At 40.3% G+C, this 27,476-nt stretch overlaps 2 protein-coding genes, 1 long non-coding RNA gene and 1 other non-coding gene across 4 annotated transcripts; 1 reads left to right on the top strand and 3 right to left on the bottom strand.

The window, feature by feature from the left end:
• Positions 1-2,049: 2,049 nt before the first annotated feature.
• LOC117811530 lies at positions 2,050-4,032 on the bottom strand. The gene is made up of 3 exons (XR_004631021.1): positions 3,723-4,032; positions 3,432-3,522; positions 2,050-2,250 (listed from the first exon to the last, which is right to left on the bottom strand). It is a non-coding gene; the product is annotated as an uncharacterized LOC117811530 (long non-coding RNA).
• On the top strand, positions 3,388-13,299 carry LOC117811528 (alpha-internexin-like). The gene is made up of 5 exons (XM_034681862.1): positions 3,388-4,026; positions 6,643-6,873; positions 7,755-8,282; positions 11,004-11,128; positions 12,353-13,299. Exons 1-5 carry the CDS (start codon positions 3,730-3,732, stop codon positions 12,543-12,545), a joined length of 1,374 nt encoding a protein of 457 aa, XP_034537753.1. The 5' UTR covers positions 3,388-3,729; the 3' UTR covers positions 12,546-13,299.
• A 1,451-nt stretch (positions 13,300-14,750) lies between these two features.
• pcgf6 (polycomb group ring finger 6) lies at positions 14,751-24,094 on the bottom strand. Its single transcript, XM_034681863.1, has 10 exons — positions 23,277-24,094; positions 21,708-21,807; positions 19,759-19,855; positions 19,467-19,522; positions 19,300-19,359; positions 18,987-19,104; positions 18,772-18,799; positions 16,619-16,717; positions 15,572-15,658; positions 14,751-15,464 (listed from the first exon to the last, which is right to left on the bottom strand). Exons 1-10 carry the CDS (start codon positions 23,349-23,351, stop codon positions 15,414-15,416), a joined length of 771 nt encoding a protein of 256 aa, XP_034537754.1. The 5' UTR covers positions 23,352-24,094; the 3' UTR covers positions 14,751-15,413.
• Positions 24,095-26,428: 2,334 nt separating this feature from the next.
• trnag-ucc lies at positions 26,429-26,500 on the bottom strand. The gene has a single exon. It is a non-coding gene; the product is annotated as a tRNA-Gly (tRNA).
• Positions 26,501-27,476: the final 976 nt, after the last annotated feature.

The raw sequence follows: 27,476 nt of genomic DNA on the forward strand, positions 1-27,476 counted from the left end.
TTTGCCGCTTGGTTAAGACCCGTGACTACAGAGACATGGACATTGTCAGCACTCATTCTTTCAGTGGTTGGACATCGATTCCTTCTTGCTGAGTTTGTGTGGAAGCATCACATCTGTCACACACACACACACACACACACACACGCACACACACACACACACACACACACACACACACACACACACACACACACACACACACACACACACCTATTACAGTGATCTGTGTCCTTTGGCCTCTTTGCTGTTCTCCTGATTACTCTAGAAGAGGAAAAGAGTGAGGTGAAGGTTTTTGTGAATGAACAGCAGAATAAACATACAAACACACAGACAGGCCCACATGTGATTGTGTGTACATTATCATGATGTTGATGCTGCCCTCTGTCTTCTGAAATCTCTCTCAGCAGGCTGACAGGAGACAGCACTCTGCCACAACCTCCCTCTCTCTCCTGTTTTCTTTGCAGCAAGACCAAGAAGGCCCAAAGAAAATGATCAGACAATCTGTCGGCATATAAATGACAAGAATTACGGTCTGAATGATGAAAGACAAGTCAGGGAGTAAATATGTAATTTGATTTCGGAAAAACATGGTCAAAAGAAAAACGTGTTATGGAATTGAATAAAATCAAGTACATCACACCTGTTATGTATTTCAAACAAAGTATACAGTTTTTGTTGCTCAAAACTTCTCAGTAGGATTGGGATAACTTTGATGTAAAAAAAAAAACAGCCGCCCAAAGTCTCAGGTCATTTAAGACTGACATGCCAGGTCATTTAAGACTGACATGCCAGTGACGACCTAGCGACAGGTCATCAACCATGCCATATGCAGCAACATAAAGAGCGGCATCCCAGAGACAACTTTTTGATCTTGTAATCGGAAACTGTGAATATCTTTTCAACTTCACTGAAGTGTAAAACTTGCACCGATCAATGCTCCAAGATGTTGAGATTGAGATGACTCATGCTGTTCTCTGTTTATATACATGACATGGAAACAATGTTATAAACTGAACATTTTCATTCACAGTTAAATAAAAACATTAGCAATTTCTAATTGTGATTCTTAACAGATACAGAAAATAATAATAACAGAAGCACCTGTATAACTCTTCTGTTGACGCTCAACCAGTCCTGGAACTCTGCCAAAGCCCATATCATGTTGTGGTTTGTAGTTGCCTCCTGTCTGTTTTCTTCAATTTGGTTGATGTCTCTTTCATCCTTATGTCCCTACATCCCTCACTTATTTCTGTGCTTTCACCACTTCTCATCTTCTTTTCTCCGCTGCAGACAGGTCAGCCATTAACCACCAACCCAAAGTTTTATGCTCTTTAACTGATTACAAGTAATGTTAAAAAATATCCTCCATGTTGTTTACAGATGCTATCAGGATGTAACTTTTCTGTCACATTGTCAACAGGAAGAGGTGAAATCGTAAACTCTACAAATATCTTGGATTCCTTTCTGCAGATTGGTTTGATGTGTGTGTAATCTAGCGTTGTTCTTGCTATTCAGAATGGATAACCATTATCAAGGGGTTTTAACCAATTAGAATCAAGCATTCAACACAGCCAGGTAATTAGTTGGAAAGTCAGGTTCTAATATAAAACAGAAAATACGAGTTTAAAAGCAGCTGTCAGAATCACATATTTGAACTACTTAGAAACTAATCTGACATTAATCGATCATTAAAAACCATCAGTTGCCCCCCTGCTGTCTTATTTCTGAGATCAAAGCAGGACTTTAGACATTCAAACTGTATATAGCTTAGATAAAATCTTTATGATCAGTGAAATGTATGGGTTTGGTCTCTGGAGACTCATTTAATCTTCTAATAAGACATTAGCAGGTCTGTATCTCATAAGTTTAACAATAACAGTGTAGGGCTTTTCCTCTCAGAGTATTCTTTATGCTTTTATAACTTTTATCTCTTTGTGTTTATACGTTGATGTGCTTAAAGGCAGATATGCACTGTTATTGTGGAGGTTACACTTGTTGTGTTAGTCCTTGTGCAGTAACATCTGTAAGTGTGACATATGACCACAAGCCTTTGATGAATTAGAAAGTCAAATTTATTTTGCTGTTTGAAAGTTCAATGAAAATTCTTCTCCATGAAGTATGGACAGAGGTGTTACCTTCTGTTGTGTTGTCCTGCTGTTCCCCCTGCTGGTAGAGGGGTGCTGTTGCATCTTCAATTACGAGAGCTTGCCTTGCCATGGGCTTCAGTTATTGGACAGTGAGCTTTCTTCACTGAGTAAAAATTCATGAACATAAGGAAATTAGTGAAAATTGTTTGATTTGAATGATTTCTCTAACAATTTACTAACACTCCTCATCTTTTCCTTTCCATCTGTGTTAAACACAAACAGTCAAAAGTGAACTACTACACCCTGTGTGATTGACCCCAACTCTTGCCCTCAGTGTATGTTTTTTATAGGGTAGCATATTTGTTTATCTTCTTAAATAATTGTCCTCACACCCAGCGTTCTGCTCAAGCAAGCTGTGTGAAGGGCAGGGGTGAAAAGGGTGGCAACAGCTGTACGGCAAAAGGCACCAGCGTGTAGAAAGTTTTGATTTATGAGTTGTATTGAAGACCCATTTATAGGTTTCTCTGTTTTCATTCTCTGCATTGCATCCTGTAGCTGTAGGGTAGGTGCACAAACAGGCCCTGTTTTACTCTGGGATTCGAGGTTGGGCTGGTGGGTTTACAGATTGGGATTAGTGTTTCTAATTCCTGATATAACTACAGTAATAAAGTGCATTTAAAGAAACAGAAGCACAAGTATAAAGATGGCCTGAGGAAATTTAAAACATATTACACTTCAAGTCCTGTATTCTGGTGAATATTTATGCAAATATGTGTGGAGGAAATTCTACTTTGTAAAAGGAAAACAAAGTTATTAAGAAAAATAAAACGTCCTACAAGCAAGATTGAATCTGTTTGTTTTTTTGACATGGTCATTTTAAAACATTGTTTTAATGTAACACACATGTTCTCAGATGACAGAATTGTGATTATTGATTTAAAACTTAAATTAAATATAGTCATTGTACAGTAATAACCTCACAACCTTACATAAAAAAACAATTATATATAACAAGGTTAAGTTACCAAGAAGACATTTTACTATATTATCCAGTGTCAAGGCATGGCGGGGTAAATGTTATCGTGTTTTCTCCATTAGGAAAGCATCTAAGAGGGCATTTCACCTTTTTTTTTTTATCCAATACAGGGCCATCCAAGAGGGCACTTTTATTAAGTGTATTGCAATTGCCCCACCTGCCTCCCATTAGAATCCTGAAATGGTGAAGAAGACCCTGATGCAAATCAGAACCACCTACTCTCCATTGGTTATTCCTAACATGATGAAAAATCAATCCCCAAACCACTTACAACAGAAGGCCCTCATGAAGTTGAACTGGCTTCTCACCTGTGGAGTTCACCGGCTTTCATGTCCGGTGAATGACGCAGTTAGACAAAGATGGGTTATCCCTGCGTCCACGGTTCCACACAAGAAATGTCTGAAATGTATGAAGAGAGCAGCCTAATTCAGTTTATACTTTAATCACTCAAAACAAACAAACAAACAGACTCATAATCATCTGTACAGTTTACAACTGTAATAGAGTGGTACCGTCGTGCGTAAAGATGGTACGCTCCACCTGCTGCCTATAAGTGTCTGCAAAGCGCATTAAGTTCCCCACTTTTATCTCTGACTCACAGCGAAGATGAACCACGGTGACCGCTACACCTCCTCATCCTATCGAAAGATTTTCGGGGACTCTCCCAGGTTCTCCGCCTCCAGCTATCGCACGAGCAGCTCCTCTCCCCGGGGCTCTCCGGTGCTCCGGCCAGGGGCAATGTCATCCCGCAACAGCGCGAGCTCTATGAGCGTGTACAGGCGGGTCGGTCGCTCCTCCATGTCCTTCTCTCCGATGATCGGTGACTCCTTGGACCTGTCTCAGACCTCTGTGGCCAACAATGAACTCAAAGTTATCAGGACCAACGAGAAGGAGCAGCTGCAGGTGGGTGTGACGGGTGGGAGCAAATTTGACATGTCGAGTTTAGGCACAAAGCTTATAAAGAGATTATAATATACATATGGTGCATCTCAACAAATTAAAATATTGTGAATAAGTCATTTTCTAAAAACATACTTTACAAGTTAATCATTTTTTTTATTAAATATAAAGTGAAATATAGGCTAAGGCTTTTATGTTTTAATTCTGATGACTTTAATTTATAGCTCATGAAAATCAGACATCAAATTATTAGGATGGTTCCTGAGATTAAAAAAAATCCAGTCAAATACAGAAATGTCTAATTTCAGAAAGGTATGTTAATTTATACATCTGTACTTGGTTGGGGCTTCTGAATAACTGCATCACTGTGGCATGGGTTTAGGTGATCTGCCTGTGGCACTGCTGAGGTGTTGATAAGCTCAGTTTGCTTTGACAGCGAACTTCAGCTTACTCTATTTTTGGTTTATGTTCAGGTCTGGTGAGCTGGTCAATCAAGCACAGTAATATTATGGTCAGCAAACAATTTGGTGGTAGTTGGCAGGTGCTAAGTCCTGCTGGAAAATAAACCAGCATCTCTGTAAAGCTTGTCAGCAGGTGAAGCATGAAGTGCTTGAAAATCTCCTGGTACATGGCTATGTTGACTTCGGTCTAGAAAAACGTAGTGGACCAACACCAACCAATGACATGGCACCCCAGACCATCACAAACTGTAACCTCACGGTGGAGTACAAAACACCTCAGATTCTGTGCCTCTCCAATGTTCCTAGAATCTAGGACCTTGATTTCCAAATGAAATGCAAAATTGACTTTCATCTGAAAAGAGGACTTTAGACCACTGAGCAACAAACAGTCCAGTTCTTTTTCTTCTTAACCCAGGTGAGACTCTCCTGACTTCTCTGGTTCAGTAGAGGCTTGATATTAGAAATGTGACAGTTGTAGCTCCTTTCTTGAAGACGTCTGTCCGTCGTGGCGCTTGATGCACTGACGACAGCCTCAGTTTACTACTTCTGAAGCTCTCCCGGGGTCCTGATTAAACTTTTCCTGACAATCAACGCTGAGGTCATCCCTGTTGCTTGCAAATAGTAACTTACTCAAATATGAAAGAAAATAATTTGAGATGTGCTTTTTTACGTGTCTACATTTAGGTCCTATAAGCTCCAACTCTGGTGTCCTTGAGTATCAGGCCAGGAGGTTAATAGCTTTTACCTGATAAAGTAAATTAGTTTATATGGATAGAAAGTGGGCTATCATAGTGTCACAGTGGTGCCTCTAAAACAATCCATTTATCTAAACCAGGATGAATGAACCAATAATTCTGCTTACTTGCAAAAGGTGAGTCAGAAACCCCTAATAGACATGTTTTAGTACAAGCCAAATGGGACCCTGTGTAAAATGTTGAAGAAAACTATTTTCGATGGTTTGCAAATCATTTAATCCATATATTTAATTGAGGGAAATAGAGCAAAGACAACAAATCAGATGTTGAAACGGAAAAAAATGTTATTGTTTTATGAAGGGGTGTTTCGGATTTGATATTTGATATTTGAATTTGAAAAAAAAAATGTTAAAGGACATGTTTACCATCATGCTGCATTACCCCTTCTTTTAACAACACTCTGGGATGCAAGAGGACCAGTTTGTGGATTTTTGAAAGTGGAATGTTGTCCCATTTTTCCCTGATATACGATTTCAGCTGCTCAACAATGAAGTGTCTCCTTTGTTGTATTTGTTGCTTCATGATGCACTAACTGTTTTCAGTTGGACTGCAGGCAGGCCAGTTTAGCACCTGGCCTCTTCTACTAAAGAGCTATGCAGAATGGGGTTTGGCATTGTCTTGCTGAAATATGCAAGGTCTTCCTTAAAGAGGCATCATCTTGATGGCAGCAAAATTTGTTTAAAAACCTGTTTATATTGTTCAGCATTAGTGATGACCATCCATTGTAAGCTACCTATGCCATGACCCCTTGTGCATTCCTATACCATCACAGATGCTAGCTTTTGAACCATGTGTTGATAACAAGCTAACTCTTTAGAGTTAAGGATATGCTGTCCGTGATTTCCAAAAAGAGTGTCAAATTTCTATTCTTCGGACCACAAAACCGTTTTCCACTTCGCCTCAGTCGATCTTAAATGGGCTCTGGCCCTTAGAGGTTGCCAGTGCTTCTGGATCATGTTTATATGGTACGGTTTTAACTTGCATTTGGGGATGCAGCAGCAAACTGTACACAGACAATCATTTTTGGAAGTAAATTTGAGTCCATGCAGTGACTTCCACTACAAATTGTGTGTTTTTGATGCAGTGCCCCAGAGTCATGGCCATCCTATATTGTTTTTTTGGCTATTTCACCAGATTCTGAATCTTTTAATGATACCTCCGCTTTTCTGGTCAGTCAAGCAAGCACTGTAAAATGTATGTTATCAACTTCTCTCTTCAAGTTATGACTATATTCATCATATTGTCCCCAGAATTATTACCTGTTATTACAAGTGGATTCAGGAGTTTAGATTATAAAGTATATTATAGCCAGGAGCTTTTAGCAAGTTTAATGTCAAGTGAATAAACCAGTTTGTTATTACTGGAGGATTTGGTGTTAAAATAACTTTGATTCTGTTCTCAAGGGTTTGAACGACCGCTTCGCCATGTTCATCGATAAAGTGCGTAACCTGGAGCAGCAGAACAAAGTGTTGGAGACGGAGCTGGTGACACTGCGGCAGAAACAAGGCGAGCCTTCCCGAGTCGCTCTGCTCTACCAGCAGGAGATGAGAGATCTGAGGTCACAGGTAGAGGAACTGAACCGAGACAAGAACCACATCCTGATTGAGAGAAACAACCTGGAGGATGAGCTGCAGGTAAAACACCTGACGCTGGATTAGCTCAATTGGTAGGAGAGGTGCTTCATATTCACAGGCTACTGTCCTTGTTGCCTTGCCACAGGTTTGATTTCTGTTTGGTGCATCCGCCACTGTCTCGCCTCACGTTTCTTGCCTGCCTGTAGCTGTCCTATCTAATGAAACCAAAAATCTATCCTATAAAACACCTGGGAAGCACGAGAAGGTGAATGATAAGAAATTTGTGCACTGTCAATTTAATTTATGTTTATCATCCCTCATCTCATGTGACAAATATTTTGTTTTTATCTCGTGTTATTTAGACATTTTTAGCTCCTATAAACCCTTTCAGGGCCAACATCACAATGACGTCATAGTATTAGCTGAAGCAAAAATTAAATAAAACTGGAGGTAAACACGAATCCCCACCACAGGTTAGTTGGCGACAAAAGAGTCTTAAAATGCCAGAATAGAAAGAGTGAAAGTAATGTCTCAAAACTGAAATTCTATCGCCACCACTTACCCTCAGCAAAAACAAAGACTGCTTTGGTTAAACGCTTTAAATGTGGCTTTACTACACACACATGTGAATAGAGGCCATTCCATTTTTGGCAGTCTTATCAGATCATCCATCTACTGAGCGTATCGTCAACCAGTCTGCTCCCATTCGCCAGTGTTAACCCAATCAAATAACAATCAATCCCGAACAGTAAGTGGGAAACACATGTTTAGAGGTATCTTCCGACGTTGTCAGAAAGAAACCAAAAACCACTTGGTAGCTAGTGTTGGTTACGTGTCTGGACCCCAAAATAAATAACAAATAAGGTGGAGGTTGGTAAATAAAGAAATTGCCCTTTAACTCTTCTCTGATCCCACATTCTTCTCCCCATGTGTCATTTCAGAAGGTAAGTATAAAGTATGAGGAGGAGTTGAGGACCCGCGAGGAAGCTGAGGGGACCTTGAGGTCCTTCAGAAAGGATATAGATGATGCTGCAGCTGTCCGCCTGGACCTGGAGCGCCGTGTGGAGTCGCTGATGGACGAAATCTCCTTCCTGAGGAAAGTGCATGATGAAGAAATCCAGGAGCTGAGCAGCTTGATGGATGCGCAGCAAGTCTCCGTGGAGCTGGAGCTCGCCAAACCCGACCTCACCTCAGCTCTGAAGGAGATCCGCAACCAGTACGAGTCCATCGCCTCCAAAAACCTGCATTCAGCTGAGGAGTGGTACAAGAACAAGTTTGCCAGCCTAAGCGAGCAGGCCACCAGGAGCAACGAGGCCATGAGGGCGAGCAGGGAGGAGATCAGTGAGTTCAGAAGGCAGCTGCAGTCCAAGACCATCGAGATTGAGACCCTGAGGGGTGCCAATGAGTCTCTGGAGAGGCAGATCACAGAGATGGAGGATGGAAACAACTCTGAAGTCACAGCCATGCAGGTACGAAATCACAGACTGGAATACACCGGGGGGTCATGTCATATTTTCTACCAAGGCCCCATTAGAGGGTCTTTTCCAATTACCATATAAAGAAGTAAACATAGAAACTGTGATATCACCCAGTGATTTATGGTCTGCAATTTTAAAGCATTGACTTTTTTTTTATTTTCACCATCCTCAACTTGGTTTCCTAAAGCTAGATGTGAGAGAAGCTATGGGTTAGCAAATGCTAAGTTACCTGCTAACATTACAGCAAGCTTGATAAGCAAGACGCTGTGATATTTATGGTAACTGGGAACAACAGGGGTGCTATTTGTTGCAAGCCACAGCAGGTTTTTCAATAACATGTATTAACAGAAAGAAACAGCAGACTCTTTTAGTGTGACTTAGTGCTGAACAAAGAGCTGTTAGGTTGTTGTAGTGGGGACTTGTTGGTCCCAGGGGTAGCCATGCTTTTGAAACACGTACTGGTTGACAGATAGAAGTAAAACTATGATGGCCCTGAAGGTCAACTGCACAAACTTTACATGACATAAAAAACATTTCACTGAATGACAAGAACATTTCAGGAAATGAACAATTAACAAAAACAAACAACTAACCAAACAAATGAACATATTCACATAACATAAACACATTTTTGTGTTTAGAATAATATTTTTGGCATTCAGTAAAATGTTTATTTGCGGTCATGAAATGTTTGTTCAGTTGACCTTCAGGTCCACTGTACAGCAATAGTCAGTCCAATGCAGATTTGGAACAAGCACCAAAACAGAGAGATAAATATGTTGTACTACATTACTTTGTGAGGATCTTTCGAAATTACATGTCATTACCAAACACATCCCTCAAACACTGCTCTTCCTGTTCAAGCAGCTCAGAGTCGAACTCAAGATGAACTCAGTGCTATTTAAATGTCCATAAAAAGAGGAAGTCACCTGCTGCAACCCTGCTGGCACAGCGTATATGATGGTCATTACCGTCTACAACACTGTAGAATAATAGGATTGGAAGGGAGCAGATCTCAGAGTCAAGTTCCTCATGAATTATGTCACAGCTTGAGTAATGCTGTTAGATAAGTAGCAGCAGGGAGCCCTCAAATTTAAGACATCAAGGAGCGAGCAAGGTATGCAGAACACTGACAATCTTAAAATGCAAAACTATCACTTCTATGCTTCTAATTATGATGCTGCTGAAGTCCATGTGTCCAATTTATGCTGTCAGTTCTCCATCATAAAACAGGTGAGTTACAAAGAGGAGTGGTTTAACATTCCAGCAATATCCTCTCAACTTTATTTGACTCTAAATATTAAAAAGAAACACAAGTCTGACACCTTATCTTGTCTTAAGTTATGTAGGTTATAAACTGTAAGATTAAAGTGAGGAGATCGTGAGGACACTATTTACAAAGCTACAGCTACATTTAGGCTGAGATCATTATCTCTTTATCTGTATGTCTAAGAAAAAACGAAACCGAGGCAGCTATTTCCCACAGTTGCCCTTGTGTGTGCATCTGTGAATGTGGTGTTAGCTTGGTTAGCTGTACAAGCTGGCAGGCTGCAAGCTAGGCATTCCCTCCTCTCTACAAATCCAAACTGTGACTTCTTTGATGTAGCTCCGCAGAAACGTGTCAACAAGGTGTCTTAACTTCAAGCAAGACCAATAATGTCAAATTTAGTTAGGATACATATAAAGCCTGGATTATTTCAGAACTGATTGGCTACCACTCTAATATCTTTAGGCAAAATAAGCTACAGTAGGTAAGCCATCCGGATCACGCCCCTAATTATGCAAATACATGCATAACACTTTGTAATGATCTTCAATACAGTTGCCTGCAAAGTATGTGCGTCTAATGGACTGCGTTTCTTAAACACAGTCAACATGTTAAACTCTGCTCTAAAGTTTTGTTTTTACATGAATGTCAATGGGACTGCCAGGGCTTTTGCAGCCAGCCTCAAGTGGACATATTGGGAACTGCAGGTTTATGCACTTCCACGTTGTCTTCATATATCCACACAAGAGGTTGCCGCTTGTTAAAAAAAAAAGCTAAGCCGGGCAAGCTATGCTAAGCAGCTGCTGTCTGCAGCTTTGCATTTGCCAGACAGACACTGGATTGGTAGTTATCTTCTTATCTAACAGACAGAAAGTGAACAAACATCTATCAAGAATAATGTTGAAGAGCAGAACAGTCAAATTCACTCAAATTGGGAGTAGTGAGTCTTTCCTGAAGTGTGATAATTATTGTTTATAAACCCCAGATATAAATAAGAAGTAAAGATTCATCTGTTTAAATAATATCCTGCCCCCCTCTGTACTTTAAGCTTGACAGTTTATGTGATTTCAGATGTCAGGTTGGTCCAGTTCATTTCTGAAATTGAACATGACCTTTCGTGCGAGTTAGTCAGTCTGTGGGTGTGAGACTGTGACTACGACTGAAACAGATCTTAGTTAACTGGCCCTGCGTGGCTATTAGATTAACCTCTGACCTGTTAAATTGGATACAGGAAGGCAACCTGCTTTCACTGGCTTCTTAGGGAAGGAAGGGCTAATCCTTGAAGGTTATTGTATTCCTTTTAGCCATCGAAGGGAATTCTGAAGTCAATATTTATACCACAAGGAGCCTTCAACAAAGTGGATTTACTATGCTTGCTTCATGAATACATTCACTTAATCCCTCTGCGTTTCTCTTGTCTGATTCTCTTTCTCTCGATGTCACAGGACACTATTAGCCATCTGGATTCTGAGCTGAGGAATCTGAAGGGTGAGATGGCTCAGCACCTGAGAGAGTATCAGGACCTGCTTAATGTCAAGATGGCCCTTGACATAGAGATCGCTGCCTACAGGTGCTGACTGCAAGGAAATTCCTGTGTTTTTCAATTTAATTGTTTTTAAATAGTTGGAGACTAAATGCAAATCACAGACTAGAGGTTTTGGAAGTGTTTCAGTCAGCAGCGATTATACAGGCTGTAGAAATGAATGCTACCAAATCCTATAGAGCAAATGCCCCAAATCAAAGTGCTTCCACTAATTCCATCTTTACTATATGTCAGTATCAGATCACAATTGGACATCCTGAACTACAAGAACAAAGGGACGCATTGAGATCCGATCACTCAGGCCACATACACACATGTCCTGGGCCGCATTTAGGACTACCCCACTCCTACTGTTTCCACATCAACTATCACCAGCTGTAACAGACTATGATTTCATATTCCTAAACTGAGTCTGTAAAAAAAAAAAAAAAAAGTATTATTATTTACTTCCCACATGTTCCAACATGCAAAGATAGAGCTTATGCATTACAGCCAAGTGTGCACGAAAATACAGATTTTAAGTTTCCATATTTACTCAGAAAGCTGATTTTTTTTCAACCCAAACATCTTTTGTGATGCACTGTCCCAAACTCAATATCACTTTGATCATTTCTCTGTTTTTCACTGCACACAGATGTCACAGTCTGCCATGTAGTTCTTATATTTCACTGATAAACCACACAGCTGTATGGAAAAACATCAGGCTTTATGGTCATATGTTTTATAGCTTGTCATCTCTGCACTACACATTCACCTCCCATCTCCAACCCCCCCCCCCCCCCCCCCCCCCCCCCCCCCCCCTCCTCACATTGGACTTAAAATAAGTCAGATGTGGCGTTTCCTGAGCTTTCATGGATAATGTTTTAAATTTGAACTCAAACTTAGCACCATAGAAAAAACTCAAACTAACCAACTGATATGTTCTGCAAGTGTGAAATGAATGAAGACTGGTGGCTTCACAGAAAGTGAAGCACCTTCTGTTTCTGACAGTAAACCAGGCTCTTACAGTGACATGAAGTTTTACCTCTAAATGCTGTGAGACACTATAAAGATCACTCTGAGCCTGTGAGAGGGGAAAAACACTTCAACATTGAATGCTAAGATCAGGTACATTTACTCTGTCATTGACTACATCACTGTCCAAACCTATGGAACATTTTAGACCCTAAAATATGCCCCAGTAAAAAAAGAAAAAGACAAAAAAAAAAACCTTGTTTCCTTTCTGACAATTGTTTCTTTTTGTCTCATAAGGAAACTCCTGGAGGGGGAGGAGACTCACTTTAACTCGGGGATATCGTTTGGTGCTGCCAGCTACAGCTACCAGCCTCGAGGCTCCATTGGCTCCTCCAGGAGCCACCAGAGGGAGAAAGAAGGGGCCACAAAAGAGAGCTTCAAGGAGAGCCGTGAGGATAAAGACGAGGCAGACATCAACTCCAACAACTGACGAGAGACGTCTACAGAGATCTGGAGAGTGAAAAGGGGCATGTGCTGTTTGTGTATTGTGAGTTTTTTAGCAACTCTAATACAAATGCTTCGGAATTAGAGATGGAAGTCAATGTTATGGGTGATACAATGCTTAAATGTAATATTAAATGTTAAAGCTTTTCAGGTGTGCAGGTCTCTGTAGAGCTTTAGAGGACACATTTTCTCATAACAAAAGAAAATGGCAGTACCAAGTTGAACATAAAAATGAAACTTACCTCAAAAAAACTCAACCAAATGTACTGTAAGCCTTCAGGAAACATATGCATGTCAAGTAGTGCTGAATGTTCTGGCTTCAATCTGTGTGTGGATGAATTTAAACCAGAGGTAAAGGTGAAAAAAAGGGGAAAGTTTCAGATTTGCTTTAAAGGATCAAATTAAAGGTTTGAGATCATGTAGTTTAATCAAGCTAAAGTGCCAGATTAAGTCATGAACTAACATTTTTCTGGAGTCCCTGGAAGGTTGATTGCACATAATAAAAACTTAAAACTAAAACACTGGAGCCCATGAGCACCTTATATCACACACTAAATAGCACTTTAGGCATATAGTGTTTTGTTTTGGTAGTAACTGAAACAATGGCTGTCATTGTGATTTACATTGTACACAGTGTTTCATCAAATAGACCATGTAGTCCAACAAGTCCCTCCACTTGTCTGCTGTGGACACATGATAATTGCTGTTCCTTCAGTTGCTCAATAAACCAAGAAAAACGACTACAAATGTTTTCTATGCTTCCATTTCTAAATGTATGAATGCAGTGCACTCAGGAGTGAGGGGATAACATTTTTGAGTAAAAACCAGGGAATTCATATGGATAGGGATCTAACTGTTTGTGCAGTAACCCTTGTGTAGTGTTACTTTTAATTAATTGAATGAAATGAATAATGAACAAAAAAGGAGAAACTTGAATTATGATAAATTGTTTATAAGCACGTCACTAGTACTCACGTCGTGTTACAAAGACATGATTTGCTTTTCCTGTGGATCTCAAGTTGTGGCACATACTCAGGGTTGCATCCAGAGGGGAGGCCCAAAAAAGATACCACCTCTTAATGGTTAAATGTGCTCCAGACTATTGTGCTGTGGCATCTCTGTGCTCTGGTGCTGTGTGCATGTATCTACTTAAGCCATTATACAGACTTTTGGGAGTAAAGTCAGCCCCTTTCTATGCAAATGAACATCACTGCAAAAAAAGTGTAATTTACGAATACCTGAAAGAAATTTTCGTGGTTTGTGCCACTGTATGAAGCTTTCAAGTGATCATGACTATTCCACCCTAAATGGCCAAAAGTAGATTAACTGTACGTAAAGTCTGTTAATATTTCACTGGCTTTGTCTGGATCAGGGGTGAAATCAATCTGCACAACGCATTACTCTACAGAACAAGCTGCTCTTTCTAGCCAGCTCCAGGGACGAACGTTTGTAACAAACAGGGAAGTATGTGTCACATCTGTCGTTTATCGACTTGAAAGTACACAGGTTAGTGTCCCCTCCCTATTCATCTCATCATCTAAATGTGGACAGATTTGAGCTCTGTGCTCTATTAAGTGGAGATGCTGACAGCTCATCTTCACAATCTGACACAAAACAAGAGCAAACTGCACAAAGCTGCAATACTCTAAGGGAATGTTTGCGTTTGAGGATCAGAAGCAAAATATGCTCTGTGAACTGGACCAGGTAGCTAGGGTAAGTGATGCACAGGTCTTGGTGTTATTAGCAGCCACAGTCCAGTCTTGATGGATTTGCTCTTAAGAATATAAAGTCCTCACAGAAGCTTTCATTCAAAGCTGCCCCACACTTATGTGAATCTCCACTTGTTCAAGGTTTCATGGAGGAAGACCAACCAAAAATATGCATCTAATAAATGCATGGTTGCAGAAAAGGAGACAAGTCCCATGGAATAAACTACATCTTAAAGAAAAAATAAGGACTTCACTTTTGATCATTTAAAACTACACAGAGAAACCCCAGTAATATGTTTTTCACAGATGGAAGCACTACAGTTATAGGTGTTTCAATCCCTCTTAACCAGGAAAGTTCAGCTGTTGTTGAGCATTTCTGTACATTTCATAAGCGGCTTTTTGACTTGGATCACTGATAGAAAGCTTAGGCGTAAACCTAACACAAAACTGGATGCACAAAGAAGTAAATAAATACACATTTCTCAGCTGTGCAGTCATTTATTGATTTATTCTGACAAAAAAAAGCTCCAGAGGTATTTTTAGGAAGAAAAAGCATCTCCCACAGACTTCTTTAAACAAACACATTTTAAATAACTGCTGTTGTGCTTTTGGAATTAGTATTTAAAGCAGACTTGTATCAACATCTGTTCATATCAGACGGCACGTAGCTGTTAAATTGAATGCAAAATTACCTGAAAAAGGCTGTACTTAAAAATAGAGTTCATATAAACACACATACAACTTTGGTAGTGGAAGTCCGTTTGGTTTAGCCCTTTGAATCACAGTTTCTACCTGAAATATCCCTCAGCCCTTAGAAAGTGTAATCATATATCACTCCCTGTACAGCAGCAGTCTCTGACTTGTAACAAGAATCTCACTCAATCATAAATAAAGACATACCTGGGCAGCTACACAGCACAGAAATGTTGTACTGAATACAGGTGGCATTTAACATGTAATGCTCAAGAGAACACAAATTCAAGTTTATATCTTTTCATTGCAGACAGTTCATTTAAATCAGAGTTGAGACTTGTTGCAGCTTCTCTTAAACAATGCAGACACCTCACTCCAAATGAAGAGAGGAGTCTGATCACTCTGATGTCAATAAATCCTCTCACGGATAACCTTCTGTTCACCCCTCATGTTCAAGGCTCAGAGGGAAGGACCAAGCCGAAGTGCAGAACCAGCAGGCCATCCTGGATAAAAATGGAAACAAGACAAAAGGCTCCTTTAAATATCTTCCTGGTTTCTGACATGAACACGTTTCTGGTATGTTCTCACAGAGTGTTTCTGTGGTGCTCACCTGCACAGCCTCATCGCCCAGAGTGCTCTGGATATCTTTCAGTGACTGGAAGTGATCCAGGAGGTGATCTCCACAAACTACGTCCACCTGAAGGACACATGTAAGCACATTTTTACTCAAAATGATTAGATATAATCATGTAAAGGTATAGCCCCCTCTTACCATGGAGCCTTGCCTCACATTCTTTTCTGACACCCTAATATCTGAAGAGTGCTGCTCATATTGTCCATTTTGTTCTAGTTTTATCTATGACCCTTACTTATTCTCAATAAGAATAGAATACATCCTTAAAATGGTGTGAGACCACTTAACACATAACAAAAGTGAGGACCCTTAATGCTAAATAAACAGAGAACACCCTTAATACATTTTAGGCAGATGCCTTGGTTAAATAGTCGGGTAAGATCATAAGAAATAAAAGATGAGCATGATATAACAGTTGAGACCACTGCTCTGTTAAAAAGCTAGCTGTGTTTAGTCCCTCTCTCTCTGTCCTCTCAGGTTTGTCCAGACATCTCTGAGTCCAGTAAAACCAAGGCCAGGAAGTGAGCGTAAGACTGTAATCTCCTAATCCTCTCCCACGTGTTCCTTAATACAGAATACACTGACACCTGAACCCTCCTAAACATTTCTATCTGTGTGTGCTGAGAGAACTCTTTAATATTTGTAATCCTGAGTCTCCTCTTACAGTTCAAAGAAAGGCGTGTGGTTTCACTGCACTGATTATTTGATTACAATCAGATTAAGGTGGTAGAGTCTGTTGTCCTTAAAATGACTTCCTGCTGAGTTTTGACCGGAGCACCTCACCTTTCTTTATCAGGCTGGGTTTAGGTTATGTATATTTAGTAACACATGCTCCTGGCTCCCGCACAATTTTGATGACACTGTTTGATAACATGAAAAAACTGTCTTCTACTGCCTCACTAGCAAACCCTCCTCGTGGTGCACACCTACACTATTCTGTGATGCTGACCTCTTTTGCTGTCCAATTGAAGCACTGATCAGGATTTAGACTCTGGTCATCAGCTGGAGGCCTGGCAGACTCACCTGGCAGGTTGTGTTCAGCTCCATCTTCCTCCTGATGAACAGCTCCACGTGGCGGACAGTGGCCTCCCCCGACACACGAACATAGCGCCTCTCTAAAGGCTAAATGGAAAGTGTGAAACTTGCACTATAACTTTCTTCCAGATTAATGTTGCTCATGAAAATAACTGCAGAGCATCAGAACTGAATTGGAGCTAAACTATTTCAAACTATGCAACTGAAAAAGTGTCACCAAATTTAAAACCTGCACAACATTTGTATTTCAGGGGAGTTTAAAAAATACAGCTGAGTATATGCTGTTCACTCACAACTAAACACACACTGATCAGCCATAACATCATGACCACCTGCCAAACACAGAGTATGCCCCCCTCTCAACGGACCAGGACTAAAACAGCCCTGACCTGGTTAGATACAGACTTCACCAGACCTATGAAAGTGGATCTAGGACAAAGAAATCAGCGGATCCTTTGACGTGCAACTTGCAGTTTGGAGACCCCAGTGAATCAATATGTAGGAAAGTGATTTTTAAATCAATGCAATTTTAAAATCAACGTACTACAGTTACTTCTGGACTCATTTTTGCATATTTCATTTTAATTCTGCGTAAAAAAAACAGATGGCCAGATGTGACATAGCACCTGGGAGTCCGGTGGGTTAAGCTTATCTTCAACATTAAAATATATGTATCTAAATGCCTTTTTTTTAATACAGAGGAAGAAAATGTTTATTCATTTGCATACAACGGACCACAAGTTTCTAATTACGAGTATGTGAGAAGCCAAAGAGGAATAACGGCCACAGTGGAAAATGATGCAGGCGTTGTGAGTAACCAGTGTAAGCAAACCATAACTAATACTGTCTTCACGTCTGAGGTTGTTGGGTTGTAATAATCCAGTGAGGACACAGATGTAGGGGAGACAGTTTTAAAAATGCTCTGAGAGTTTAGCCGTCCTCAAAGTCACTCACATCCTCATTCCTGCCAAATTATTTTTCTTCTTCCAACTTGTCAACTTTGAGGGCAACATTGCTGTCTGACAAATCCTACCCACTGCTGGTACCATCAAAAAGAGAAGACCAATGATATGTCTGTGAAGGTTCTCAGTTATCCAGGTCATGGTAATCCTAAGCTTGATCCGTAAGGCAACTGGACTGGTAGAAATTCTTGAAGACGTTTCACCTCTCCTCAGAAAGGCTTCTTTAGTTCTGACCAGACTGGGGAAGAGCTCGAAGATATAAGCCACTAACAGTCGTGGGTGTGTCCAGGAGTCACAAAGGGTCCTAAGTAGGGTCGTTGGTCTAGTTCCTGACAGTCGCCCGGAACCTCCTGGCAGTCGTTAGCCTAGTTCCTGACCCCTTAGGGTGATGGGTCAGCTGTGAGTCGTTAGAGTCACATGGTCTCTGGTGTGAGTATGGTCTTGCTTGTTTTGACAGAGACTTCAAAACAGCATTGTATGTAGGAGACAAATGGTGTCAGCAGATGTGTTTCCCCTTAGTCCACCACCTCTGTTAAGAGAAGGGTGGTCAAGCTTAACATAGATGGCTTCCTAGACCCCTCTATCATACCAACGCTCTTCTTTGTCCAGGATCTGAACATTGCTTTGTCCTGCACCTCAAGGACAAGGGACACTCCGAGGACAGCAATGACTGTCAGGAACTAGACTTACTACCCTACTTAGGACCCTTTGTGACTCCTGGACACACCCACGACTGTTAGTGGCTTATATCTTCGAGCTCTTCCCCAGTCTGGTCAGAACTGAAGAAGCCTCTCGGAGGAGAGGTGAAATGTCTTCAAGAATTTCTACCAGTCCAGTTGCCTTATGGATCAAGCTTTGGAAGACCAATGATGATCACTTTATCTATCAATTATCACAATGTTATGGCTGATAGGTGCATGTTGCACAAAGTACTGCATTTAGCTGCTCAAGACTTAGAGAGCAAAATACAGACATTCATTCTAGAGAGTATGGACTACTTGCTCAATCACTCATAGATCTTCTACAAAAGGTTTTAATCCACTGCAAAACTTCAAACCAACATAATTCTTCTTCTCTGATTTACCTCAGACATTTTCTTTCTCTAGTTTTCCATCATCTTATCATCAATATCTTTGTGTTACATAAAAATAATAATATTAATAATGAAAATGACAATACCTTATAATTATTGATCCCTTCTTCAGCCCTAGAAACATCACAAGAGACATTATACATCAAGTAAAATATTTTTTTACTAAGCAAGCAACAAATGTAAAAATGGGGCCATCTAGTGGGCATTCCATGCAACTGTTTGAAATGTCTTAGTGAAAGATTTCAAAGCCATTACAGCTGCTAATAATGTTGAAGGAAATTCTGTTCAGAGAAATATTTACCCAACAAACTCCAGCAGCAGAGACACATCAAGCTCAGGAGGGATGGAGAACACAGACTGATGGATGCTTTCTTTCTTCGGTCTCCTCGACACAACAGGAGTCGGAGGGGAGACCACCACTGCAGAGCGGGGAAGAGAAATAGAGTGAAGATAAGAAAATCTCCAGCTCAGTGTTCAGTTATTGTTAGATCTAAATACAAAATGCATTTTATGGAAAACTGGGGCAGTATTTGTTTTCCCCTCTTCTTATTTATCAAAGAGTTATTTAATGTTGACCCAGCTCTATTGAAGCTGTCAAAGCTGTTCTAGGTTACCTGGTTTCGGCACCTCCAGCCCTCTGGATTTGTAGAAGTTAACCATTTGTGTCCTTTCCACTGTGGTGAAAAAAAACATGTATTATCCTCTTAGTTTCACAGAAACTAACACAGCTTTGTATATGAATTACAGGCAATACGTCTAAATGTATATGACATATACTTACGCTTCTCCAGGGTGGGAACCATTTTGAAGACAAGATCCTGCAGTTGTCTGTCAGGTCTGCAGAAAGAGAGAGAAAAATGTATCCGAAGTGTAGCTCTGAAGCTTGTACACAGATAATACTTCCACACTCTAGTTTTAGAATTAATCAAGTCAAAATTTCGGCCTGTTAACAATAAAATGTTCAGAAGAAAATCCATTCATCCCAGTTACCAGAAGAAGTAGTTTACTGCAATATTAAGACTTTATGTTTTGCTCAGAATGACTCGTGGTTGAAAACCCTCCAAGAGACCTACCTGATGTTGTAAAGAGGTTGTGACTGGTGGACTACGATGCTGCATGTTGGACACCTGTTGCTGTAGAAGAAGTGCTTCACGATGCAGCTTTTACAAACTTGGAAAAAAGAAAATTCACAACAATGTGAGACACACTGCAGAGTCCAGACTATTTGTTCTGTATGCTGCACAGTCAGTGTATGATGGACCTTTGACCCCTCACACGAGGGATTCATGGCAGGAAATGTACAATTTTTGTCAGTACCCCATTTCTGTTCTTTTACTTATAAGTCTCCAAGAACAAACAAGTCTCATCTCATCTTAAAAGATCTGTTACTTCTACATTATAGACATATCAGTGTATCACTTCACTGACTCTCTCTTGTCTGCCATGAAGGTTGATTTTTTATCAAACAATTTTAATCTGAATTGAATAACTAAAATCTCCTGAGGTGTTTGGCTTCAATCAGTGGTTATCATAGTGTTAGTCATTGCTACGTAGGGCTGCAGCTAGCGACTACTTCAATAGTCAATCGTTATTATTGCAACAGTTGACCAACAAATTAGGAAATTAATTGCACAATTGCCTACTGGCTCCTATTTAGCTATCAGCTTCTGAGTTAACACAACTCTTACTCTCAAACATGCCATGAGAAGTGTTCGAGGGGAGAGGTTTTATGGTGAGAGGATGAAAATGTAAATGAAAGAAAGATCACACAGTGGCTCGAACTTAAGACAAAAGAGAGATGTTCTATGTGCATAGTTTGCAAATACACACACATCATAGACGTGATCCCATGACAAGCAAAATTTTGCTGCCAATCTTTTGCATAGTCAGCGGTGACATGCTCCCAGAATATAAGTTTTAGTACATAGTGGTGTTGCATTAACCGCTGTCTGTCACTTCCACATGTGCAACTCTCAGCGGTGAGGGTAAGGATGGGGGATGGCTTACTTCCCAACAACTCAGCTCAAGAAAAGCATACATGTCCACTGACTACATGAAAGAAATGCGCAGATTTGGTGTTTCAGGGAAAACAGGGTGTAAAGAAAAGTTTGGATCCTGCCAGTCTTGATGTTTGGAATCCATATTTTGAAACCCTAGCATTCGCTCTTTGTCCAGTCTTCAACCGATTCAACCCTCAATTTCATCAATATATCCCAAAAGAGGAAACCTGATGATGCCAAAAGTCTACATCTCTAATTTCTTTTTGCTGTGTGTTTATTTGAGTCTTAATCCTTGCTTAATCTTTAAGTTGTGACAACTCTTTCAAAGCTCTTATTTCTGATCAACAGAGGACAGATCAAGGATGTAGTTTCATGCAAAGCTTCAGAAGACAGTTTGGCCTTTTCTCTAAGATCACATGTCTTTGTTTCTGCTCTCCTATCATGGTTCTAGTCTCGAAGGAGTTAAAAAGACGAAGACCCAGGGAAAGGAAATGAGGATGAAACTGAAGAGATTTAAAATGTTCTTGTTCTGAGATGTAAGCAACGTTTTAAACAAACCATCCAGTTACCGTGAAACCTGTTGAATCCTCTTAAAAGGACTTTAAAGGCGTTTTTCGACTGCAGGAACTTTACCCCGGAACTAGGGACTTTACCCTAGATAATCTCCCCCTGAAAATCCCCGGCTTGGGGGGTAGTACTTTTCAAAGGTCCTGGGACTTTCGGTTAAACGTAACTGTTTGAGGAGTTTACACAGTTGTTGAAACACAGAGGGAGTTCCTGGGAATGCATACTCGTTAAGTTTTTTATTAAGATTTCAAAATATTATTTTATTTTTTCTCCATACATCACTGGACTGATTTGCACAATCTGCCCGGGACTTCAGCCCGCGGTCGAAACGCAGACAACAATTGGGGCACAGGAACCTTTTAGTTCCGGGGAAAGTAGTTCTGGGGGCTAAAAGACCCCGGAACTCTTGGTCGAAATGCACCTTAAGAGCTATAAAGGTCTCTGTTGTCACTCACATGTGTGAAGGCACTCTGTGATGGTGGTGGCATCGATGAGGAAGCCGCTGCACAGGGTACAGCGGATATACGGGTAGAACTGATTAAGGGGGAGCTGGGGCTGTGGGGAGAAAACAAATCAAAGTAAGTAGTGCCAGCTATAAAACAGCAATGTCACAGCAATGTCACAGCAATGTCATCTACTTTTAAAAACAGTGCAACATGAGAGGATGAACTTCCTGCTGCAGCTGAAGAAATGAAAGGACAATGTTGATGCATCATCCTCCTCCTCCATCACAGTCTGGTTCTCTGTGATGGAGGGCAGGCTGCAGAGACTAATCTGCTCAGAGGAGATGATGATTGGCGGCAATCTGTCATCCCTGAGATGTAAGATTGTGGCCAACTCCTCTCACAGACTGTTTGAGCCTTTCCTCAGGAGGATGCAGTCCTCATGTCACAAGAACAGTGATTCCCCCTTTGCACACATACAACAGTAACTCTCATCTTTCATTCAGCCTTAGAGCAACATTATTGTATATCAGAGATGTAAAAACATGCTTCCAGACAGTTCTGGCAAGGTGTTGAAAAGGCTAGCTTTGAGTCCTGTGCCTTTAATTGAACTCTGACTCACCCTGCTAGAAATGATCCCATAAGTTTCCTCAGTTTCCATCATACTTTCCAAATAATAACACGTGTTTTCCAACCTAAATGACACCGGATCCAGTCTAAAATAGTGTGTAACATGAAGTAACTGTGTAATATTAATTGTAAAACTGTGTACAGAATAGTGCTGTTTATTATTGTTTAAATGGCATAAATATCACTCATGTTGTGAGAGCTTTGGCATACACATGTAAACTTTCATTCAAAAATCAATCAAGTCGCTAAAAGACATGAGCTCTAGAGAGTACACATACATCTACCAAACAGTGTCAATGTTAACATCTGGGGAAAATATTAAATGTCAGGGCTTTATGACAATGCACGGTTGTTTACACAAAAGCATAAATATCTAATGAAGTGCATCTGAACAAAAGTGGGCTGTATGGACAGTTTTATTCATAAAACACAGCTTCTTGGGCTGTTATTTCTCACATATGAGACTCAAACTACCAGAGAGGTGTATTGGTGCTTCAGCCACTCATTAAGAGGACTGTAATAACTGTGACAAGCCACCAGATATCGCTGTGTTTGCAGAGCTTGGAGCTGTCCAGCTTTACATTTCACAGTTTAACATATGTTACACATATAAGGGCAATTTCATCATTATTGGAGTATTAATATTTGCTATGAAAACAGTGCAAATGACTGAATGTATCCCTATAAATGTGATGATTTGATGAAGATAATAAATTCTTTCTCAGTCAGCATCCTACCTGTTGGATTCTCTCATGTCTACCTATCATATTTAAGTTCCTCGGCAGTAAACGTACTGATGTTTTATATCTTATGTTTCTTCTCATATCAGCTTCTAACTTTGTTTCAGATGTTGCCTTCCTTAGTTCAAGACAAGCTAGATAGTGTATGTTCTGGTTATCAGTGGGGAAAAGGGATGCACATTTGTATTGTACATGTGATGTGTGAACTCACCTCGTCCTCTGGGTCGCTGTCTGATATATTGGTTGAACCTTCATGGCTCTTGAGACCAAACAGAGGAGTGGACATTTCCAACAGCTGCCAACACTGAAACAAACCTCCTATATCTCCCTTTCAACCGAACAAATGTTAACTATGTATTAATGTTTGTGTCAAGTAGAAATGTCCTGCAGACGTCGATGTTGTTGTTTAGTTACAGCCGGTGAAACTTTCCAGGGACTTGTCCAGGTGGCTAATGCTAACCTTAATTACTCTGAACATAAACACACGTTGTCGATTAAAGCTACAGTGAAGCTACAGATGCAAACCAATTCAACCCAATCAAACACAGCCGCTCTCGCTTTAACCAAAACGAAACTGTGATACAAAAGACAATAATCTTGCTAACTCGGCTTTCTTCTTCTTCACACACGCGGAAGTGACTTAGTTTCCCTCCCTCGTGCTCTGCGCGAGCGGCAACAACATCAATATCAACAACGGTCTACTTCTCTGACTTCTCTCATATAACAGAGGATCACACTCAGCTTTTAGGGACATTACCGCCACCTGCTGTGTTGGAGTGTAGACCGGGTAGTTTTTTTCCCCGTTGACCCCTAATTAACCGAATAAAAATAATCTATGCAAACGAAATGCGTCTATTCAACCACTCAAAAGCTAAATCAGCTCATTAATCCAATTTTAAATAGACAATTTAAGAAGTTCGCTTCTCTTCAAGCCTCCTGGCTTTATTTTTTCTCTTTCCCTATGTTGCAGCCTGCGACCATATCCCTGTGGACAGATACCTGCACTGCTCCTTACCAGCCGGACAGGTTGTAAGTAGTGATATGTGATCGGTCTAAACCCCTTGAAAACACGCTTTTAATTCTAAATGGCAAGAATGATGCCAGAAAGAAACCAATTATAGATATCATAGTTTATGATTTCACTCATCCTGTTGACAATGTAGCAAAAACGCTAGTTTTGGATGGCATCAGTAAACATCTTGGAGGGTGATTTTATTGTTATTACTCTAAACTTTTTGGGGAGCACAAAACTTTTTTTTCTAAAAAGTGTGGTTGTACCATAGACTTTATTCATGGACAAAGTCTCCATTTTTGTTTCTGAAGCAGATCTTGAAGCCTATCGTCTGCGGTTGCCAAGTTGAAAATGCTGACTCAACCTAATGTTGGTCAACTATAGCAAGATGCAAAGAGGCCCAGTTCAGGCTGGCTTTGAGCCTCCTTGCTAACAGCTACAGTTTGCCCGTCTGTCTGTTGAGTCAGCTGTGTCTCTAAATAACTCATAATCTTAATATCTTCTCAATTACTGAGTTATAAAAAAATTCAACCTCCATACAGTGTGTGCCAATAGAGAAATTAGATATTCAGACCAATACCATTTTTTGTACCAGGCTGTAAACATGTTTATTTTTGTTGTGAAGATAATGTTTTTGAATTGGTGTGTATGTGGTTTTCGCAAGCAGCAACCTTCGGTCTAATAATGCAGTTAATCGAGGATCCGTTTGAGGCTTGCTCAGGAAGTAGCAGAAACCACATACACACCAATTCAAAAAAGACGGTATTTACAGCGGAAATAAACATGTTTACAGCCTGCTACAAAACACGAGTGTAGTCTGGATAGCTTATTTCTCGACTGGCACACACTGTATGGGGGGTGAATTTTTTCTAACGCAGCAATTTCGAAGATATTGAGATTACGAGTCTTCCAATGAGAGGCACAGCTGACTGAATTGACAGGCGGGAACACTGTAGCTGTTGGCTAGGAGGCTCAAAGCCCGCCTCTTCACGTCACAATCGCTCGACAGCAACAATATGGCTGCCGACGATGATTGGCCTCAAAACAGCGATTCAGAAACAGATAGGTGACGTCACGGATACAACGTCCTTATTTTATACTGTCTATGGGTTTTTGGTACTTCCGGAGCTAACCTTGAGTGGACACTCAAGAGAATGCACTTCTGCATCCTCTTTATTTCTAGGCCAGAAGTTGCCGCTTTGGCTGTATGAGGTAGTGGTCACTAGGTAGTGTATTAGCCACGGGGGATGCCAGTCTGCTCTGTCCCTTTGTTGAGAAACCAGCCAGAGATCCTGACCAGAAGCTAGGCTATCAGCCGTTTTCAAAGGGGGTCAACTCTACCTTGTAATATAGCTTGTATGGGACACTCAACCAAAAGAGTTTAACACAGGTACAAGTTTAAGCTGTATTTGGAATTGTTTACACACTTTATTTTGCCATTAGAAAGCCCATTTGTTCTAACATTTTCATGGATGCAACATGTGTTCCTCCAACTGCTCAGCTAATCAGGACTATGAAGTAAAAGTCACTGATACATTGTGAATTATTATTAATATAAGATTATCCGGGGGACACAGTATTGTCTGTAGAGTTTGGTATTCCAGCACAGTCTCCCCCTTCAATAGCTAACACATTTAGATAAGATAAACATATCATGTGCACAATGGGTTGTGTCATCATGCAAGAAGAAAAAAACAAGAGCCAAACACTTACTTTGAAGACACGCTTCCATTCAGCTTTTTATTTTTTCATTCAACTTTGTTTTTAAATTCCTCTCTTTCTTCAACTTCAAGTGTTTTGATGCCACCATACTCAGAAAATACTGTGCGTTTCCATATGTTGGTCAAACATCTGAGATGTTTCAGTAACATTAAAATATTTTGAGTAATATTTATAGGTCCTGTGAGGAGTTGTTAGCTGGTTATAAAACAGACACCAAATTGATTCTAATGCCTCTTATGAGCAGGAGAAGCAAACAGGATCATCAGCATAAAGACTGAGTATTTCTATGATGGTATTTTAACACCTGAAACCACTGCTGCAGGGAAGGTGTCTGACAAAGTCTGTATTCTTCATGCAGCAACACACAAGGACAAATAATAGAAAAATGTAACTTAAAAACTTGTTTCTCATATAGAACTTCATGTATGCATCATTTTGTAAAGTAAAACCCTCAGTTTGAGATATTTGGAGTATAAAACAGAAGGAAGACAAAATAAACATGTTTTCCTCAAACATCGTCTCTTGACAATTTGCAAAAATACTTGAGTGCTGCAGAGGAGGTTTTTTCAACTTTTTCAACACTGGTCTCACAACCACATTTTTGTACTGAAACAGAAAATACTGTGTTCTGCGATGGCCGGGAATCGAACCCGGGTCAACTGCTTGGAAGGCAGCTATGCTTACCACTATACCACCATCGCTGTATGCATATGGAAATTCTACTGCCAACTCAGCAGCCTGAAACTCCGACTGAGAGAGGGAGGAGACCAGGAAAAGGGAGGGAGGAGTAGAGGGAAAGGGACATGGGGAATGTAGTTTTTACCCTCTAGCATCGTTGTCCCCACTCACTGGCTCAGCCCTAAATTCCCCCCTGAAGCCTAGCACTTAACCCTCATGGACTTCAACGGCATCAAGGTGTGGTAAATAACAAGCCCAGGGTATGAAAATAGAGAAAGTTATATGCAAAACTCTATGAACTTGGATTGAACAACCAAATAAGTAATTTACTAAATTGTCTTTACAGATCTGTCAAAGGGGGTCAAAGCAGTTACTGTTGCTTGTTTTATTTACATCATGCTTCTCATGTTTCATTGCTTTTTTCAGTGTTATATTTTTTTGGGCATTTTTGCCTTTATTGATAGGAAATTTGAATAGAGACAGGAAATATGGAGAGTAGAGAGCGAGGGAAGACATGCAGCAAATGGTCAAGGCTGGTAGTCAAACCTGCAACCTCTGCAATGAGGACTATAGCTGCTGTATATGGGGTGCACTTAGACTGTCTTAGGCTGTCTTATTGATGAAAGTGTTTAAAAAAAAAACTGAAGCTGAATCAATAGTACTACAGTACTAGTGGATTTTACAAACATAAAAAAGGGTGAACATATCCAAGAGTGACCATGCACTAACAGAGTAACTAATCGAAGTTACAGCTCACTGCAGGAACAGCCTCTTTTAGATTTCTACAGCTGAGTGATTCATTTGACTGTTACGATAAAGCAGGATGTGATTTTTTTAAAGTAAAACAACAGACACATGTCCAAGACAAAATGACTGATGAGTAAAGAGATATCACTTTGTCAGCAGGTTTGTCTAATCATCACAGACCAAAAGTTGCTGTCGGAGCCATGAAGGATTTGAGTGTTTACTGTATCTTATTTTGAGGTTTAGGGTAGCTTA

The sequence above is a fragment of the Notolabrus celidotus genome, chromosome 4, assembly GCF_009762535.1.
Source record: "Notolabrus celidotus isolate fNotCel1 chromosome 4, fNotCel1.pri, whole genome shotgun sequence".
NCBI lineage: Eukaryota > Metazoa > Chordata > Actinopteri > Labriformes > Labridae > Notolabrus > Notolabrus celidotus.

Coding starts and splice junctions, on each gene's coding strand:
- pcgf6 (XM_034681863.1), bottom strand. CDS start 23,351: ATGTCCACTCCTCTGTTTGGTCTCAAGAGCCATGAAGGTTCAACCAAT. Junction 19,523..19,758: donor CAACCTCTTTACAACATCAG/GTAGGTCTCTTG, acceptor CTCTTTCTGCAG/ACCTGACAGACAACTGCAGG. Junction 15,659..16,618: donor AGCTGAACACAACCTGCCAG/GTGAGTCTGCCA, acceptor TGTGTCCTTCAG/GTGGACGTAGTTTGTGGAGA.
- LOC117811528 (XM_034681862.1), top strand. CDS start 3,730: ATGAACCACGGTGACCGCTACACCTCCTCATCCTATCGAAAGATTTTC. Junction 4,027..6,642: donor ACGAGAAGGAGCAGCTGCAG/GTGGGTGTGACG, acceptor TCTGTTCTCAAG/GGTTTGAACGACCGCTTCGC. Junction 11,129..12,352: donor ATAGAGATCGCTGCCTACAG/GTGCTGACTGCA, acceptor TTGTCTCATAAG/GAAACTCCTGGAGGGGGAGG.